Source organism: Alligator sinensis, unplaced genomic scaffold (assembly GCF_000455745.1).
Source record: "Alligator sinensis unplaced genomic scaffold, ASM45574v1 scaffold82_1, whole genome shotgun sequence".
NCBI classification, from domain to species: Eukaryota; Metazoa; Chordata; order Crocodylia; family Alligatoridae; genus Alligator; species Alligator sinensis.
The window spans coordinates 1,175,153-1,189,189 of NW_005841860.1; the positions used below are offsets into that span (position 1 = coordinate 1,175,153).

The following is a 14,037-nucleotide window of genomic DNA, read 5'->3' on the forward strand; positions in this document are numbered from 1 at the left end:
ACTTACCTTCATAGAAATCCAAAGTGCACATCGTATTTCCAATGACTGTATTGAACTGAGCTATCTCGTTACTACACTGCATCAGTTCGTTAGCTAGCTGTTCGTCTAGGTCTGTACTGCGAATTACATTCTTCCCTAGTATAAGCTGTTCAAATTGAGGCTTGAAGGTGGCATCTACAGCCTGCCTGGTTATGACCACTGAGCCTGGATCCAAACCTACATTAAAACAAAAACCAGCTTTTTTTACTGTAAAATATTTGTATTAATATAATATACATAAGGTAATTAGCAGTTCAACCTCCTTCTTCTCTAATATAAACAAGATATTTTAGGGCTCAATCCTGCTCCTACAAAATTCAATGGGAAAAGTATGGAATCTACATGAGTGAATTCATGTTATTATTACAAGTGCTTTTAAAAAATTGTCTGCATGCAAGATGCAGCATATCACCAATTAAAAAAAAAGAATGATAAAAAGGCAAAAGTGCCATGAAGTAAAATCTAATGGCCTGATGATCTGAACTACCAAAGACAATTTCAGATTGATAAGCAAGGAGAAAAGTCACTTATGTCCTATCTCCCTGTGGCAGCGAGTAGCCCCCACAGCTCTCCTGAAGGGGAGAGGGCAGTCCCCACAGGCCCCAAATCCCACAAACAGCCCCCCTGCGGGGGAAACTTACTTCCAGGGGCTCAGCCAGAGCCAGAGCAGGAACCGTGGCCACGGCTGCGTGAGCCAGCAATACACCAGCTGTTTAATCAGCTGTTCCCCGGGCAGGGAAAAGCCGAGCCAATCGTGGCGGCAAGAGCGGCCACCGCGGGAAGATTTAAAAGCCCCACCGGAACCCGGGGGGCAGAAAGAGCGAGGGAGCACGCTGGCGTGGAGCGTGCCAGACATGCTGAGGCTCCTGGAGCAGGCAGGAGCAGTACAGCCAGCTCGACACTGACAGGCAGAGAAGGGGAAGCAATTGAGCCCCCTGCAGCAGGCTGGGAGGAAGGGGGCAACTCTACATCCCTCTCCTTCCCAGCATCTATTTTTTCTGACAAACAAGAATAGGAGCAAAAACAGAAGTGCCCTACTCAAATAGTTATTGGAATTAAACAAGGATGAACAGAAACAAATTATAATCCAGAATCCCTCCAAGTTGCTCAACTCTGACTTCCTGCCAAACCCAGGACTTCTCAGGCTCTTTCTAGCCCTATTTTTCTATGATTCTCTAACTGTTCTGAGACCTTTTTCCTAGTCTTCCAGCCACTCAGAGTAACTGTGGGCTAGACAAAAACAGAATAGTTAATGAAAAAGCAGAATGGGGAAAAAAACAAGAGAATTAGTAAAACTTCATATTTTTATACATCGTGACAGGCAGAAAGCTCGGGGCTCAGTCTCAAGTTGGCCCACTCACCTACCTCTATGGGACAGTTCACCCAGTCTTGCCTGCCATGATTTTACTGTTCCCATAACTGGTGGAAAATGTGGGAGACTACCCATTACATGCCCTGATTCCAGGGGCACTATCCACCGTTCCGAACCTCCCCTACCCAGTGGCCCATGCCTCACAGATGGCATCCAAGATGACATTATGCTCCCAGCCTAAAGCCGGGCCAACTTAGTCCTTTGTCAGGCCTCTTTCATAGACACATTCATACTGCCCTCCTCTCACTAGGGCCTCTTGCACTCCACCTGCTCTCACAGGGTCTCTCTCGCATTGACAACTTGTTCCACTCTGCTCCCTCTCGGAGCGGCTCCTGTAGGCCTCAGGGCTTTATCCAGATCACGCCTCGGGTGGTGACATGCAGTCTGTTGGGCCTCTCCCACGACCCTCACCTGGGTTGTGGCCAGCCAATCCACTACACGGAGAACTAACTCCACCCTAGCCCCTCACCGAGCTTCTCATATCCAACATTTGTTCCTCAGGGGGTTGGCCCATGCGCTGCCCTTCAGTCTATCCCACAGCCCTACTCAACCCTTATCAGGGCCCTTACTACCACCCCCTCTCTGAGGCTACACATCTATCCCATCCCTGGGGCCTCTGGGGTCATGTTCCCCTGTGGGGGCTCAGGTAGCCGCAGCCATGCCTGGCCCCCTTATACCCATGGTGTTGTGGGGGCTAGGGGTTATCGAGGCATCCTGACCCACCTTTCACCAGGGAGGTAAGAAATCCTGGTATTTGAGTGGGGCTGCCACATCACCGGCAGTCCCACCAGGCCTCCCTATCCCGGCAGGGTGTAGTTTTCAGTCATGCCCAGGACCAAGAGTTCCCTGCTCTTACCTGCCACATGCTTCATACAGCAGTTCAGCCAAGCGATGTTTCTGCCTGGCTGCCAGCAGTGAACTGCTGTGGTTATATAGCTGGCCTGTATTGTAAAATGGCCACCACAATCAGGCACCTACTGGCTGCCTGACTCAGCCCTTAACATGGCAGGCACTACAAATGCACTGCCACAATCGTATACAAGGAAAAAGGGTGCAATTTCTTATCCTTTGCAAGTCACTCTTAGCACTGGTTTTATCTATACTGTCAGGACTATAATATTTACTTTTCCCAAGATGAGCATTAATTCATTTATAAAGCTCTTTTAAAAACTAAATAAATGTTAAACATTTTTAATGAGGTATTATTTTGTCTACAAACCTTAAAAGTACAGAATATTTTCATTTAAAAAGAAAGAAATCCAGAGGAAAATTACCTATTCCACCAGATGTGCCAATGCGAATAACTGTTACACTGGAACACTTGGCATGATGCAACAGTTTGATCAGCTCATGTAACATGATTGCTATAGAGGGAATACCCATACCATGCTGAAATAAAAACAGAAATTTACAGTGAGAGTTCATATAAACTGGTGCGGAAAAATAAGAAGTTGGAGCATATTGCTGTCCTGTTATTATCTGAAGAATTAATTCAAAAGTGTTTTCATAAAAACCAAACCTACAGGCCTGACTGGAAGCCTACTGCAGGAAAGATGAAGTCACCTCCTGATGTCCATGGACACTACATCAGGTCCAGATAGGTTCATTTTGAAATGCCAAATCCCTGCCCTAATTCTTCACAGTTACATGCCTACACAAAGCTTCTATATAGCTCAAGAATAATGCTTACACAAATTTATAACAATCTCGAAAGATAGCAACTATAGCTGTGCTACAACTTTACAAAAGGCAGAGCTTGTGGTATAAAGCACTAAGTTCAGCAAGCCAGAATCTCCCTCAATTTGTAACACACTGAGTTAAGTCACAGCTTGAAGGGAAGAGAGCAGAAAATTCATAATACCAGGGGCTGACATGGCAGGTTAATAGTGCGGCTTCCTGCAATGATTAAGTGACACAGACTGTTTTTGGTACTTCCAAGTCACCTTTGCACTTTTCAATATCCAAATTTGGATCCATCCTGGGTGAGATACAGACATCTGTCCATTGCTCCATAGAGGTCTGTTCTCCCATTTCAAGTGCAGCAGGGAGACGCTGCAGAAGCCAGGGGTCACTACATCACTGGGACATCCCCGCTGCATCTCCTTTCTCTCTGGAATGTCTGAGACCCTGCGGGATAAGTATTACCCAGCCATTTTCCCTGGGTAACAGGGAAAGGGAAGCAAGATTTTGCTAAGGCCTTACTGAGCCAGATGGAGCCAGAGATTTTGCACCTCTGAAACAGACCTAGGAATGTGGCTGTAGATCTTTCAGAGGCTACACGCATTCATGCCCAATACCACACAAATGACTTCAATTAAAAGGGTTACACTACATATTGGAACACCTCTATTCTTCCAAAACCAAGCCTGCCTTCTTTTAAGAAGAATGGAAATATCATTCTCCCACCACCACTCATAATGTTTGATACTTACACTAACTGATAAGACAGGTCCTGCTTTGTACATGGCATACCGGTCAGTCCCTGCACAGATGTTAGGATGGTCATAGCCAGGGGTCCTGAGTCCAAGCTCTTCAGCTATGTAGGTGATAAAAGCTTTCATCCGTGAAGGGCTTCCTCCAACACATACAAACTAGTGTGGACAGCATTCAACAAAACACATCTAACATACATGATGCAGTATAACATCAAAGAAGCAGCAAAGATAGATATAAGGATGAAAAAGCTCAAGTTAAATCAAAACTGTTCCTAACTATGATTTTCCATTGTTCTGATTTTTATAGGAAGCTATTATGAGAAATGTCTAACGGCCAGGTTTAAAATAGTTTCAAAGAAGTTGTTTATCATTGCCTTGTTTGCTACTTGCAGCACTTGTATACTAAAAAGCTGCAGAACTAGGGCAGCTTGTTTACAGACATTTAAAAATGTTAGCCTCTCCAAGCCAGAGAGGGATTTTTGCTGTGAAGTAGGAGATGTAAAAAGGCACCAAAGAGAAATGCTCCGACTAGGTCAATAGGGAAGGCTTTATATCTATCCTGGCAGACTCACAGGCTACCCAAGAATGAACCAGAGGCTGAGAGTGCCCTTCCTAACAGGGAAACAAAGCACTGCCAAACTCAAACTTAAATGAGGTTTATTTCTGTCCCCTAATCCCCACAGAACCCATTTCCAGGGCACAGAGCAACTGTCAGCAATGCTGTGTCCTAAAAGATGATATGAAGTCTCATAGCAGAGTTTGCTGTTGAGGCTCTCTCTCTCTGTGGGTTCAGAGGTGCTATTTCAGGTCTTGTTCTTGGTTTGGAATGAAGGGGACAAGTCCCTGCATTTTGACTTAGGAGAAAGAACTGCCACAGCTGCTACAAAGCCAGACTGACATGCTCATGTCATCAACTTGCAGAAGATGCTCCAAAGGCTGAAAACACACTCAGTCCTGATCCTGATAAATCTCTGGGACTTAGGCCTTGGTCCTGCATTCACTCAAAAACAGGTGGAAGTTTGTTATTGACTTCAGTGGAAATGAGAGAGGAATCACTGTTTGGCCCAATACAGAAAAAAGCAGTCAGGTTTGCTAAGCCATAAAACCATCTGAAGATGACAACAGTGTTCCCAATGGGAAGGCCATATCTTCTCTCCAGGCCTTTCCCAGACTGATTTAGACTGCTGTTTTTAATTTAATTTAAGGTGTAGTTTAACTTTTTCCTTTCTGATTAAGTGTTTCGGCTTTTAGAATGAAATCAAGTATCTTACCTTCACTTCTCCAAACAAGGTAGGAAAATCCTGGGTACCAGTCCCAAGAGCAAAATGGTACAGGACATCTTCTTTCATTTGCTCAAGGTGAGGGTTGCAGAGATGAATGAGATTCTTTCTGTCATGACAGCAGAACAGTGGAAAATATAAGTTACACACAATATCCTACTTTAAAAGGTCCTCAGGTATGCAAAGACAAGCACTAGATGCTGGGGTATAATCATAATTAAAGTTGCTTGTTCTGTTTTCATTCCATTCTGTTGCATGACAGCATTCATTGGGTCTTTAATCATGTATTATTTTTCCCACAGGGCCTAGCATCATTTGTTAGACAGGACAAAGGTCCTCAGGGTTGTGAAGCACTAATAAGTTGTCATCTTCTAGGGGAACAACACTGCTTGAGGTGCGTTTTGCTTGTGTTTTTCACAGATACGTGCTGATGACAGAACCATGTGGGCAAGAACCATGGGTTCCATCCTGGGCTCTGCAGGGAGCTTGGTTCCTGGGGACCTTTTTGTTTCTCCCAAATCTTGTGCCCTTCAGCCCTATCCTAGTCTTGTCTTCTGTGGCTGCAGCAACTTGCTCAGCCCCATTCTCCTCATGTATTCTGTCCCTGTCAAGCCAGTTCTATACTTCCTCCACTTCCTTAGCCTTCTTGCCTACCCAGTCCCATGTACAACTCCTTGTCCTCGGTCCTCTCACCCAAATAAATACTAGTTTTCTTCCCATATCCCAAATCCTTATAAGCTCTGTCTCGTAGCCCCTAAAGCCCCATTTTCCCCCTCTCTAAATTCCAGTCCCACATTACCCTTCCTCTGCCCCTCATCTAATAACAGTGTCCCTTCTTAATAACTCAGACAATCTCGATACAGCTAATGGATTCTACCCACAATCATGATTGCAAGCTTCATTTTGCAGGTAGGGTAGGCCTTCACTTTCCTGCTGCCTTTTTATTTCTACTTGGCCTACAAGCCCAAGGGCTGTTGGACTAGCTGCTGAATGTTCTGCCATTCAATTGCAAACTTCTTGTGCAATATGCTATCTCCAACCCTAGAGAACTGGTTTGTGAGACAGAAATGGACAGAAAAGTGATGTAGTGGTGACCTATTTCACCTGTTGGAGCTGATCAGAGACTGTCCTTAAAAGCTGAATGAACATTATGAAAGGAGAGGAGTTGCTCTTCTGGGAGGAAGACATGAGGGAGGGGGCATACTATTCTTCTGGGCAAGATAAGGGGAGAGAAATACAAGCAGCTCTCGGTAGGAGGGAAAGTACTAGAACATGCTTTTGTAGCAGGGGATGCATTTTTACTAGGCACAAACTGAGGGTGAGGAAGATGAGATAGGCTGGGAGACTCCCCAGTACAGAAGCCTACCAGTAGAAGAATCCTAGACCACTCTTGGGGACCTGACCTCAGCCCAAAGAACGTCTCAGTCATTCAAAAAAACTAAAGAAGCGCTCCTGTGTGCAGGAGCCTAATAAGGCAGGAGGAATCCTAAGAACAGATATGCCTGCCCCATGCAAGACTCCCAGGGAAAGTCAGAGCTCGATTATACAGGGCACTGCCTTTTGGAGGTTTGCCATTTTCTAAATGAACTGTAACTGTTGGACTTTGTCTCAAAAATAGAGCCAATGTATTTAGAAAACCTGAACAAAACCTCTGTGGATCTGCATGGGATTCCTTGGTCCTGTCACATATATCCTGAAGACTTACGCGCTAAACTAAGAGTTCACTCCTTCGTGAAGACTCTAGGAGAGGACTTTATGTAGTCTGAAGAGCAAAGCCTGGATGCTGGGGACTGTACACCAAGATCCCAAATTGAAAGGCAGTGCCCACACTGTCACCAGATTCCAGAGACTTAAAACACCCTAGGATTCAGCAACTGAGTCCCATGACTGCAACCTGCTGAGTGGTCAAGGTGGCCAGGTGTCGTACACCTCCAGTGTCTCTATACTTCCACTCATACACCTCCAGCCATGGGTAAATACAGGGTTGCAGTGGCACCCCTTTCCCCTTTGACTCCTGGTTCACCCAAAGTTTAAAACCAACTGCCTGAAAGTGGAAGCAACATTTCTATTCAGGCAGCAAGGAGGAAGTCAACTGACTAATCTACCTTATTCTTCCCAAACTCCTCCTTCCACAGTTGATAATGGCCCTCTCTCATTTTAAATGGTCTTGATGTTGCACTAATAAAGCTCCCTTTCTTCTAAAATATTGTTGTCTGTGAGCTGTTCCTGATAATTGTAGTTCCCATTTCACAGTCCTGAAGACTGCTCTTTAACTAGCTAAAGGTGTGGAAATAACTTTCAGTGAAGCATTGTCAAGCACAGTCAAAATGTTCAAGATTAGATTGTGCTTCAAGAATCTGAAAGAGAGATGTACATTTAATTGTAATGGCTACAGGACTAACAAAATAACATATTTTGATTACTTTTGCCTAGTTTGTTGCTTTCTTTCTATAAATGATATATGGTAGAGCAAATTAATGCACATTCAATATAGATATATTTGTTTTTGCTTCTATCATAAACTAACTAGTATAACCCTAGTCCCCTAACGTATCAGTAAAGCTTCTAGTTTCTTTTTAACTAGAGAAAAATATGTGCTGTGTTATACATAGTAATCTGCCATACCATCTGCACCCCGCTGTTTCAAAATTCTGGATCTACCATGCCTCTAGCCACTCACTGTCTTCCACCTCATCTCTTCAGATGACCTGGTCCCCACCCCTGGCAGTTCCTTTCTCTCTACAGCCTCCCAGTTTCCTCCACAATTCCTAGTTTCAGTTTTTCTATCCCCACTTATCCTAGCCTTACCACAACCTTTACCCCAATCTACTCCTTACCCTCACCTCTCTTCTTGGTTCTGCTCTACTTTTAGCTCAAATGATTTCTTCCTCTTCACTGCCTGAGCTCCAGTTGCAAAAGAGGAGGAAGCAAAGAATTCCTACTCTCAGTTCCATTAACCAACTGTCTGGGGAAAGGGCACATACAGACTGGCCAGCACTACCAGCAGCGAGGGTATGGAGCAACCTCCGTGAGAACAGAATCTTTACAGAACTTAGTGGCAAAATCTCTACTGAGCACACACAAACTGCAATCTTTGTAACAAGCAGCAAATGTTTAAGACACGGACAGATTTAGACAAGGGACCAGCAAAAGGCCCATCTCTGACAACACTGCCAGACTTTTAAAAAGGTCTTTTCTTATAGTTTATCCTAGCTTTGTTTTTTGGAAATCTCTGAACTCTTTTGGATAAAATTTTCCAGAAAAATACAGCCTGAAGTAGACACCTGGCAAGGAAAATTTCAGAGCAAAGTGTTTCACCTTGGCAGCTACAAACAACTGAAAAACAGGGTCTTATAGTAGGGAATGTCAGGCAAGCTTAGTAACAGACTTGCCTATCATAATTAAATATTAGAGCAGAGGAAACTGAGCAGTGATCCATGATGGGAGAGGGTTGGGAGACTGCACCTCTTCACTGTGTGGAGAATGTACAATCTGCAGCTATGTTAATATACAAACTCAGCCATCAAAACACTGCTCCCTCCTATGCTCTTTGGGGGCAGAAGGGCAGGGTTAATGGCCTACCCCACCCCCTGAATGTCTGGCATTGTAACCAGATTATCAGATGTGGGAGGGAGGGAAAGGACCATTATTCTCTGAAATTATACCAGGCTGGCTTCAGATGGTTACTGAAAAGAAATCCTAGTAGGAAAAAGTTTATAATAAATTCAGTAACAACAGAGGTAGCAAGAGGAAAGGTAACGGGAAAGAAGAGAGAAGCAAAGCGTAAGAAGAGAAAAATCAGAGGCACTGAGAGAAAAGAAAGAATGTGAAAAAGAACAGAAAGGGAAGAAAAGGCAAAGAACGAGAGAACCAGTCTCCTAGAATTCATCCCATCAGGGCAGTTATTGCAAAGAGGGAGTAGTCCCAGGAAACCTGACAAAAGAACTGGCAGACAACAAGAGCAATGGGAAAACCCAGCCACATCCTAATGAGATGATGAGTGGCTAGATCTTTCCAAAGGCCAGAGAACCCTGCAGAGCGTGGCTGTGGAAAATCAGCGCACACAGTCTGATTCTAATTCTCCACATGGCTCAAAATTATTCCTGCTAGATGATCCAGGGCTCCCTGACTTTCTGTAACAGACCAATAACACAGACCAAATATTTGGCTCTGGGGATACATATAAGAAGTTACAAAATTCAATTAGGACTTGATTTAGAAGCATTTTACATTTTTCTTGTACAAGCAGAAAACCATTCATTTCTATAGGATATCAGCTATTTTTTCAATTAAACAAATAAAGCTAAGACACAAGTAAATAGACTATAATACATTGCAAGTGAAACTTAAACTACAGAACTTATCCTCTTGCATCTATATACAACACTTAGCATATTTCAGGTGCTAGATAGAGAAAACAGAAGTATTTGAACACCAATCATTCATCCTTGGCTTAAGTTTCATTTTCTTACACTGAGATTAATTTGTAGTAAAACTGAAATATTTGTTCAAAATCCGCTCTTCAAAAAAGATGTGGTTAAAATTGGCTCTATTCAAGTCAGTTGTAAAGATCCTCCTGAATCCACTAAAGCCAAAATTTCACCTGCTGATTAGCCTACACCAGAAAAGATTCACTGGCATGGAATATCACTCACCTAAGATAATTAACTGACACTCCTTATAAAGCAAAGACTGTTTTATTTGTATATCTTATTCCAATTCCTTGAAATGTCAGTATAACCACATCTACATTTACGCTTTTGCTAGTAAAGAAATGTAAAAAAAACCCCCCAAAAACCCCAACAAAAATAGCATCGACAATAACCAACATAATTACTTCATCAAATATGATAAGCATAAACCTGTGGAAAGTCAACATCTAGCCTGTAGGCATTTACCTTTAAAAAAAGAAAAGTATGTAATGAATGTGTTAGAGTTTTCAAAGTAGTTAAGTAAACTCAAACTAGATAATGAATTTGTTTTTGGTCCTTACTTGGAAGACTGTTCATCCTCAGCCTTTTTTTTATCCGGCAGTCCAGGAGCCATTCTGTATAGTTAGACCTTGAGAAAGAAAACAGTATATGCAATTTTAGTTTTTGTATATTCCATTACAGAATAAGACCCTGATTCTGTAAAAGCAGCCATCCCATTTTTTAAAATTTAAATTTCATTAATTGTAACATAGATAAGGCATCTAGACTATAAAGGCATTAAGCTTAACAGCAAAAAGTCAAATAAAAACATTTATCATAAAGATATTAAAGAACCCAGCTCCTTCAAAATAGTTCAACCACATGGACATTTATCCATCTGATTATTTTTTTTAAATAGACATTTGCCATAAATTAATGTGGACAGATTTACAATGGCTGCCCATGAATCAGCACTGTAATACAGCATGGAAAATGTAGAGAAACAGCTATCAGTGTTGTCAATTCCGATTTACATATATTCTGCATAATGAATAAGACAAACCACAAAAGTTAATATATTAACAATACCTGTAAAGGAAGTTTTGAGTTATTGTTCAATTTCCCCTCCCTCCCTAAAAACTTATGACACATATATCCTGTTGAGTTAGTAATTGCTCTCCTTAAAAAGCTACCAAAGCTTAAGAAAGGAATCCAAGGGAAGAGTGAAATTTTGCAACAGCATTACCAAAACAGTCAATTCTGAGAAGGAAGTAGAAGAGACCTGAAGAAACAAGCTTGAACTGCTGCACGTAAACAAAAGGGAGTGTACAATGTACACTCACTCCCTTTTTTACTGTATTCTGTGTACTGGAAATACATTGATACTTACCAGAAAATTTCTTTCCTTTATTTAGGGAAATTCAGGTTTAAATAAAGCATCAGTATTAAATGTTATTAAGATTAAATAAAAATTGCAGTAAATATAAAAGTAAAAAAAATCATTATTAGTGATAGAAAAGACTACATAGTTATTTATACTCAAGCAGTAGTCCAAATACCTGATAAAGGGGGGGGAAAAAAACCCATAATTTGCTATGTGGATAAGTATATTTTAAAGAGCTATTTCTAGATTCAAGTACATGAGAACCCTGAAATCATACTATTTCCTATATTGGGAAATTCCTAACTCCTGTAATGGGAATGTATTTGATTAATAGTTAGGTGATTATTACATACCAAAAGCCACAATGACAGAGGGAGGAATTTTTCACAGTTTGATTAGTGCATAAGAGAATAAATGATTAAATTAATCACGTCATGCCTTTTTCATTCTGGCCCTTTAGTCCCCTGTACTAAAGGGACCAAACCTTATATCAGCAAAGGTGCATAATAGCCTGGATGCATAGCATAATACAAACCCACAAAACTAGAATGCAGTAACTAAAAAGAAGCTAACTGAAATTCTGATCACCAGAACAAACCAAGAAAATATAACCAACTTCCTGTATGAATTTAAGACAGCCCTCAGATAATGAAGTAGAAGAGTGATATGCCAGAATTTATAAGGCAAGGATTTCTTAGGATGATCTCTTTTATTGAATTAAATATGTAGTTGAGATAGTTAGACCAGCTTTTGAATGTTCTGCATTCGAAAGCTTGTCTAACATTATCTCAACTACATATTTTTCCAGGAAAAGATATTGCCCTAAGAAACCCTTCCGTCTCAGATGATGAATCAGAGAGGCAAGGGTTTCTTAGGGCAATCTTTTACTGGACTAAATATGTAGCTGAGATAATGTTAGACCAGCTTTTGAACGTCTTACATTTGAACATCTTTCATTCAAAAGCTGGTCTAACATTATTTCAACTACATACCTAGTCCAATAAAAGATATTGCCCTAAGACAACCTTGCCCCTCAGATAATGAATCAGAGGCAAGTGTTTATTAGGGTGATATCTTTTATTGGACTAAGTATGTAGTTGAGATAATGTTAGATCAGCTTTTGAACTACTTACATATTTAGTCCAATAAGAGAGATCACCCTAAGAAATTCTTGCCTCTCAGTTAACAAGTCACAGAATCATAGAGTAGCAGGGCTGGAAGGGGCCTCCAGAGGTCATCTAGTCCAGAGGCAGAATCATCTCTATCCAAACCATCCCATACAACCATAATCCAAAATCTAGATAAGACTACTGTCAACCCTGACACAGACCTAACACCCTAACCCAGGGGTCAGCAATCCCAGGCACGCGTGCTGAGCACAGCACGCGAGGCCGTTTTGCTCAGCACACCACTGCCAAACCGAGCTCTAAACACCTGCTGCCAGCCACAGAGCCCAGGCTGCTCCCAGCAGGCAGCTGGAAGGCTGCAAGTCCTGCTGCAAGCAGACTGGGCTCTGAGGGCTGGCTGCAGCCAGGAGGCTGCAAACAGCTGCTCTGGGCTCCAGCATGTTGGCACTCCAGCCCCTTCCAAGGTAGACATTGTGGTTTTTTCGGCACTCTGGCCAAAAAACGTTGCCTACCCCTGCCCTAACCTGCCACCAGTAAAGCAGGGAACCAATGTCCTGCTTCTACGAAATATTGATAATATACGCTCAAGAGATCTCAGGGTCATAGCCCTGACCACAGACAAAGGCAAACCCCCCCTCACCCCACTGTTCATACCAATCTGTCCATGAGGTAAAATTCCTTCCGGACCCCAAATCTGAGTGGAGGGACAAGATGCTGTAGCCAGGAACCTCTGGCTTTGCAGGAACACTGGCACAGCCCAGGCAAAGTCCCCAGTCTTGGGGGGTGCCAACACCCAACTCCTCTGGAAAGGCTTTAAAAACACCCTGACATGTAGCAGAAAGGGGTGGGGAGGGTGGCAGGGGCAAGCAGCAAAGCCCAGAAGCGTGGGAAGCCTTGTTTGCTATAGAAAGCAGGTGGAGCAGAGCGCGAGGGTCCAGCGCCTCATTTTCCACTGTCCTCTCTGCGCTCCCCTCCAAGGCACTGTGTGCAGCGTGGGCCGCTCATCCCAGAGCCTTGCTGTGAAGAAGGCAAGCATGTCAGGACTGAAATTACACCGGGCAGTGGGGAGGTAACACAAAGTTAAACCGGTTCATTGATTAACAAGTCCACCTAAGTGACTCCCCAGGTTAAAGCAGTCAGGGCTGTGGATAGAGGTGATATCTTTTATTAGACCAACAAGGTGTTTTCAAAAAAAATTCTTTAATTACAAGCTTTTGGGCACAAACACCCTTCATCAGGCATCAGAGAAAAGATTGTAAAAGTTCTCCTGGGTAGAAATGAAAGTTCATATTTCATAGGATTTCACAGAGGAGTCAATATTGGTCCTCATTCAAATCTGTGTTCTTGTAGAGATCTGGCACCTGCAGTTCCCAAACAGGGTCGCAACAGCAGCGGATGGGGTGAGGAGCTGTGGGCTGGGGCCATGCTGGGGAAATGGGGCCATAAATGGGGTCAGGCTGAGGAAGTTTGGGAAGCTCTAGTCTGCACCTTCGTGAAACCCTATGATATATGACCTTTCATTTCTACCCAGGAGAACTTCTACAGTCTTTTCTTTGATGCCTGATGCAGGGTGATTGTGGCCGAAAGCTTGCAATTAAAAAGACCTTTTTTTGCAAAAATCTAGTCAGTCTAATAAAAGATATCACCTCTATCCACCGCCTGGACTGCTTTTTCCTTTAGACTAATAGGGCTACAACCTGGATACCTGACACCCCCCAAGTTATGATGTTCAAATTTTACGGTGGGGGGCGCTCTCATCTCTTACAGAAAGCCCAGCCCCCACGAGCTCCCCGGGTAAGACTGAGCAGCAGCCCGGAGGGGCGGCGCGGGCACAGGCCTGGGTGCCCGGACAGCCCAGGCCGAGGGTAGGCCGGCGGAGCAGCGCTGGCAGAGACCCACGGCTCGGAGAGGGGGCTCAGGGGGCAGCGAGCCGCAGCCCCGCTCCGAGCAGCACCAGCCCCACATGCATCCCGCCCCGCCCCGGGGGC

At 43.3% G+C, this 14,037-nt stretch overlaps 1 protein-coding gene across 3 annotated transcripts in view; it reads right to left on the reverse strand.

Moving 5' to 3' along the window:
* UPP1 (uridine phosphorylase 1) overlaps positions 1-13,210 on the reverse strand; it is a 17,456-nt gene extending 4,246 nt beyond the window's left edge. The window contains exons 1-6 of one of the 3 annotated variants that reach the window (XM_006016521.3): positions 12,704-12,731; positions 10,120-10,187; positions 5,118-5,235; positions 3,844-4,002; positions 2,686-2,800; positions 7-216 (exon numbers count right to left, since the gene is read on the reverse strand). In XM_006016521.3, the coding sequence (XP_006016583.1) occupies positions 7-216; positions 2,686-2,800; positions 3,844-4,002; positions 5,118-5,235; positions 10,120-10,172 (655 nt within the window). In that variant the 5' untranslated portion in view covers positions 10,173-10,187; positions 12,704-12,731. Of the gene's footprint in view, positions 1-6; positions 217-2,685; positions 2,801-3,843; positions 4,003-5,117; positions 5,236-10,119; positions 10,188-12,703 lie in introns of those variants that run through there. The other 2 variants (XM_025215576.1, XM_014524761.2) reach the window with 2 other exon arrangements.
* Between the last annotated feature and the right edge of the window lie 827 nt (positions 13,211-14,037).